At 37.7% G+C, this 3368-nt stretch overlaps 1 protein-coding gene and 1 pseudogene across 1 annotated transcript in view; one reads left to right on the top strand and one right to left on the bottom strand.

The window, feature by feature from the left end:
- Plk4 (polo like kinase 4) overlaps positions 1 to 3368 on the bottom strand; it is a 19833-nt gene that overhangs the window by 8049 nt on the left and 8416 nt on the right. The window contains exons 8-10 of the mRNA XM_004635018.2: positions 1741 to 1845; positions 1177 to 1279; positions 100 to 249 (exon numbers count right to left, since the gene is read on the bottom strand). Coding sequence (XP_004635075.2) covers positions 100 to 249; positions 1177 to 1279; positions 1741 to 1845 — 358 coding nt within the window. The remainder of the gene's footprint in view (positions 1 to 99; positions 250 to 1176; positions 1280 to 1740; positions 1846 to 3368) is intronic.
- On the top strand, positions 2836 to 3128 carry LOC101567897 (annotated as a pseudogene).

Here is a 3368-nt window from a genome sequence, read left to right as displayed (position 1 = left end):
TATACATCTCAAGAACTTTAAGTGATGAATTAAACACACACAATTAAACTACTCAGTAACAAACAAAAGGGAAAAATATCATTTCTAAATAGTACTTACCATCATAAAACCAAACCTCAAAATTAGCATCAGGAGAATTCTCCATCAAAATACATTTAGCATATCTTGTAAAATAGGTGATTTTGGGAGATTTAGATCTTACGAGCTGTACAAATCTGGAAGCATACTGGTATTTTTTCCAGTATTTTTCTAAAGGGAGAAAAATTATTCACTATTTAGGAAAGAAAGTACTGACATACAGTTTTACCATTTGTGATTTCCTTTCTTTTTTTTTGTATTTAGGGCAGGGTCTACAGGGTCTCACGGTGTAGATTGGATGTGTAGTGATCCTCTTATTTACAGCCTCCCAAGTGCTGGGATTGTAGGCACACACCACCACGCCCAGTCTCAGTTGCCATCTTGTACACCCCAGGGGTGGGGCCAGCACCGCAGGTCGGGGAATCGAACTCCCGGTCCCTGTGTCTGCCTGAGCAGGAGCTTTAATCCTCTGAGCTATTTGGCTGGCCCTCATTTGTGTTGATTTCTAATATGGTTTTTACTTCTAAAAATCACCATGATGATGTCTTACTATCCGGTACTTATTTCCCCACCTATACTGTTCAGGAGTCAAGTTTGGTTAACCATATTTATGTACCATAGTGAGGATTTCAAAGTCAAAAACTAGACACTTAAGTGTTGATTATAGTCAGATTAGTAACTAAACAAGTGAACAGATATTTGCATATTCCACTATTTAGAATTTAAACACAATGAAGGCCAGGCATAATGATGCAGGTGGGTAATTCCAGCTACTCAGTAGGCTGTGGCAGAAGAATTGCAAATTCAAAAACAGGCTGGTCAACTTAGTGAGACTGTTAGAATTTAAAGAGAGCTGGGTATATAGATTAGCGTGTTCCCTGCCTAACTTTAATTCCCAGTAAGCTTAAAAAAAAAAAAGAAGTACCAGTGACACAACACAAAGACTCATAAGGTATACCAAATCTCATCAGATACAAAGTGTAAGACTGCGACCTGATGCAACCAAGAAGTTGATACCTAGCACAGCAAGAGGAAGAGAATGTATGCACATACAGATACATCTATTATCTGAACTTACCTCCTAGTAAGTTTGCATACCTGGTAAACTGTCAAAACTGTACCTAGTGATGCTACTGGCAGGTGAGGGTGGCTGATCAGTAAGAGGAAAGCCTCTTCCATCATCTGGATAATAAACAGTGATCTGGTAAAAAATGTTTAAGATTTCTAATCAGACACTATTAAGATGCACCGTTTTGCCAAAATGTATGAAAAGGGTTCAAACATAAAATATTTTTATGGAAAAATGTTAGAATACCCTCTAAAAATAGGGTTATTTTGCTTATTAAACTTAAACCAAGACTTCAAATTGTATTACTAGTTATTTATGTTTTACAATGCTCGGGATGAAGCACAGAGCCTTCTGAATCATAGAAAAGTGCTTTAATATTGAGCTACACTCCCAGCCCTATAATTATTTTTAAAACTGTACTGATTTATTAAAATATAGTTAGCATCTTTCTTTAGTTTTTAAATTCCAGAGACACTTTCATATTAGGAAAGCTGATTTTAAACAAATTTAAAGATTTCAGTGTAAAATAAATTGAAATGCTGAATGTTTAAATGGTGGTATCACTTTGCAAGTTAATAAAATAAGGACCTTACCATTTTTCCATCACTAGCTATTTGAAGAACTTCTTTCACATATTCTTGGGATGCATGCTCCTTTAGAAGCTCCACACACACCTCCTCTGAATCAAGTATGCTCACCTAAAGAAAAAACCAAAATCACTAAAAAATTTCCTTGTTAACCAGAACATCACTGACACACAGGATTCATAAGAGAATAGTACTTAACCATAGCAGAAAAATAAAATAAAACAGCCACTTCACTCCAGCAGGTTAGACTGGAGGTATACTTGAACACTGCTGTGAACCAGAAGGTGCTATGGTGAAGATGGGTGATGAAGTGTGAAATTATTAATAACTGGGGAGCAGAAGGTAGGGTGGAGTAAGGACTCTGGAGAGACAATAGCAAGCCACACAAAGGCAAGACTGGCTGAGGTGGGAAATGGCAGATGCAGCCCCTTTTCTACTTCACACAGGATAAATTATAAATTCTCCATGTGCATGCTCCTTTTCTTTAAAGTTTTAGTTGTCAAATACTTTTTAGTTGTTAAATAAGTTATGTTTTCTCATTTGTCTGTATGTGACTGAATACAGAAATAAAAACTGAAGAGTTATAATAAGTATAATGCACTAATTGGAATTGTGGGTATTTTAAGTTTATGGCCAATATTTTAAAATATTTTTATTCAATAACTTCTTTTTAAGTCTACAATTTAAAATTCAAAGCTGTAAATATCAATTCATCATTTTTAAAAGCCTACAGTGAAAAAATAGCTGTTTCCCACGAATATCCAATGTTTTTTCCCTTAAGTAGTTTATGAGGTAACACATTCTTAAGTCCAAGGATATCATAGGGAGCTAAAAAAATATATTCTTTCTCTCTTTTTTTTTTTTTTTGGCAGAACCAGGGACTGAACTCAGGCCCTTGTGCTTGCCAGGGAAGCGCTTATTCTACTGAGCCATCTCCCTGGCCCCCAAAAAATATATTATTAAGAATTATGTTGCCCGGGGGCCAGGGAGATGGCTCCATAGGATAAGCACTTGACTGGCAAACGCAAGGATCTGAGTTCAATCCCCGGTTCCGCCAAAAAAAAAAAAAAAAAATATTATGTTGGCCCCCAGCCACGCCTTGCCATCTGGCCCTGCTGACCCTTGCTGCGCTGCCCCTGGCGCTCGCGTTGGCCCGGCCCTCGGGTGTACTATGTCTGGCTCTTCCAGCGTCACCGCCGTGAAGAAAGTGGCTCAGCAGCTGCGGCTGGAGGCCGGGCTCAACTGCGTGAAGGTTTCCCAGGCAGCTGCAGACTTTAAAACAGTTCTGCCTGCAGAATGCTCAGCATGATCCTCCGCTGACTGGAGTATCCTCAAGTACAAATCCCTTCAGACCGCAGAAAGTCTGTTCCTTTTTGTAGTCAAATGAATTCTTAAGAATTTCCCAGACCACTTTTCATCAACCAGTGACAATTCAAAAAAAGAAAATTGAAGCCTATACAACAACTTCCCCTTTCTTAACATGTGCCATAACATACAATCTTCTACTTTGTCAGTCCTTAACATCTACCTCTTTGGATTTTCATGAATTTCTATTTCACGAGGGTATTTTATATACACTGGTGCCAACATACAATAAAATACTTATTATAAAAAAAAAGAATTATGTTATAGGA

The sequence above is a fragment of the Octodon degus genome, unplaced genomic scaffold, assembly GCF_000260255.1.
Source record: "Octodon degus isolate 3935 unplaced genomic scaffold, OctDeg1.0 scaffold00068, whole genome shotgun sequence".
Classification (NCBI taxonomy): Eukaryota; Metazoa; Chordata; class Mammalia; order Rodentia; family Octodontidae; genus Octodon; species Octodon degus.
Note: the sequence above shows the minus strand (reverse complement) of the source record. Positions and strands in the feature narration are given on the sequence as shown.